Source organism: Salvia hispanica, chromosome 1 (genome assembly GCF_023119035.1).
Source record: "Salvia hispanica cultivar TCC Black 2014 chromosome 1, UniMelb_Shisp_WGS_1.0, whole genome shotgun sequence".
Classification (NCBI taxonomy): Eukaryota; Viridiplantae; Streptophyta; class Magnoliopsida; order Lamiales; family Lamiaceae; genus Salvia; species Salvia hispanica.
Window position 1 is genome coordinate 28,918,680 of NC_062965.1, and position 2,275 is coordinate 28,920,954.

At 50.2% G+C, this 2,275-nt stretch overlaps 1 protein-coding gene across 1 annotated transcript; it reads left to right on the plus strand.

Annotated features, from left to right (window-relative positions):
- LOC125193415 (L-type lectin-domain containing receptor kinase IX.1-like) lies at positions 1-2,275 on the plus strand. Its single transcript, XM_048091203.1, has 2 exons — positions 1-219; positions 376-2,275. The coding sequence occupies exons 1-2, from the start codon at positions 1-3 to the stop codon at positions 2,104-2,106; spliced, it is 1,950 nt and encodes a 649-aa protein (XP_047947160.1). The 3' UTR covers positions 2,107-2,275.

Consider the following 2,275-nt stretch of genomic DNA (forward strand, 5'->3'; position numbering starts at 1 on the left):
ATGGCCACATTGTGCTCTCCCTCTGCACATGGACATCTCATCATCTTTCTTCTCTTTCTCACCCCTTTCTCCCTCTCTCTCAACTTCCAATTACCCCGGTTCAGCCCCGATGACACCTCCATACTCCTCGAAGGCGATGCCGTGTTCTCCGTCGGAAAAATCGAGCTCAACATGGTCAACTATGTCTTCCGTGTCGGCCGAGTTATATACAACGGCAAGGTAATGATAGAAATCCACGAGGCTCCATCCAAAAACTAATTAATAATGAAACTTATATATAGTGGTTTCAGTTCTCCTTTTACGAGATAATTATATTTTATTTTTACTTTCAATAAATATATTTTAATTTTACTTTCAATTGCCAAACCCAAACAGGTGCCTCTGTGGAGCTCTTCCAGTTCCGCAGATTTCACCACCCGTTTCTCCTTCACCATCGACACGCGGAAAAATCCGCAGCACGGCAACGGCCTCGCCTTCTTCCTTGCTCCCGTCGGGTTCGAGATCCCTCCCAACTCCGGGGGCGGCTTCCTAGGCCTCTTCAACACCACCACCACGGGCTCCTCGCGGAGCCAGATCCTCCACGTGGAGTTCGACTCCTTCCCGAACTCCGGCGAGTGGGACCCGCCGTACGAGCACGTGGGGATCAACAAGAACTCCATCGCCTCCTCCGTCACCACGCCGTGGAACGTCACTTTACACGACGGAGAGGCCGCGGATGTCTGGATCGTCTACATCGCGGCCGCTACGAACCTAACCGTCTTCTGGAGCTACAACGGCGCCCCTAATTCAAGCCTTTCTTATCAAGTGGATATCAAAGAAGTCCTACCTCAATGGGCCACGGTTGGGATCTCGGCTGCCACGGGCTCCAACGTCGAACGCCACATTCTTCATTCGTGGGAGTTCGCTTCGAGTTTAGATATTAAAGAAACTGGTCAAAATAACACCGAAACAGCACTGATTGTAGGATTATCCGTAGCAGCGTTTGTGTTTGTAACCGTTGCTGTATTAGCATACGTGTTAGTGAAGAAACGAAGAGCGAAGAAAACCCGAAACAGAGCTTATTCAGTATCCATAGGAGATGAGGATCTTGAGAGAGCAACCGGGCCGAGGAGATTTTCCTACCAAGAGCTTGCTTCGGCCACAAACAACTTCTCCGAAGCAAAAAAACAAGGAGAGGGAGGATTCGGAGGCGTTTACAAAGGCCACCTCGTGGATCTAGATATCCCGGTCGCGGTGAAGAGAATCTCCAAGGGATCAAGGCAAGGGAAGAAGGAGTACATCGCGGAGGTGAAGACCATAGGCATGTTGAGACACAGGAACCTGGTGCAACTGATCGGTTGGTGCCACGACCAGGGTGAGTTCATGCTCGTCTACGAGTTCATGCCTAACGGAAGCCTGGACCGTCATCTATTTAGCAGAACTTCATGTCTACAGTGGACATTGAGATACAGTATAGCTAAGGGATTGGCATCCGCACTGCTCTACCTCCACGAGGAATGGGAGCAGTGCGTGGTGCACAGGGACATTAAGTCGAGCAATGTTATGTTGGATTCCAGCTTCAATGCCAAGCTAGGCGACTTTGGACTGGCTCGGCTGATGGAGCATGGGATCAACCCGAAGACGACAGGGATAGCCGGGACGTTGGGGTATCTGGCGCCAGAGTATGTGATGAGTGGGAGAGCTAGTAAGGAATCGGATGTGTTTAGCTTTGGGGTAGTGGCGCTGGAGATTGCGACGGGAAGGCGATCAACGGATCCTTTGGAGGAGAAAGGGCTGGTGGCGTGGGCGTGGGAGCTGTATGGGAAGGGGCAACTTGTGTCGGGTGTGGACGGGAGACTGGAAGGGGAGTTTGATGGGAGGGAGGTGGAGAGAGTGATGATGGTGGGGCTTTGGTGTGCTCATCCTGACTGGAATAGGAGGCCGTCGATTCGAGAAGCGATCCAGGTTTTGAATTTGGAGAAAGAGGGGCCTACGCTTCCGTTGGAAATGCCAACGCCGGTGTATAATGCACCTGCTCTTGCTCCGGCTCTGGCTCCGGGTAGTACCTCATCAGCTGCCTCTACCGAGCCATTTATCACCGGCTCTAGTATCGATATTGGCCGATAAACTCTAGGTGTTTTTATCTTTATAGTATGTTATGATTCAGGACAAAATCTTCAAAATTAAGTGAAGTTTTCATTATTTAGGTTATAGCCACAATCATATTCACAACCCCTTGCCTAATCTTCAGTATCATATTTGTGTTCTCTTTCAAGAATTCAACTCATATCATAGC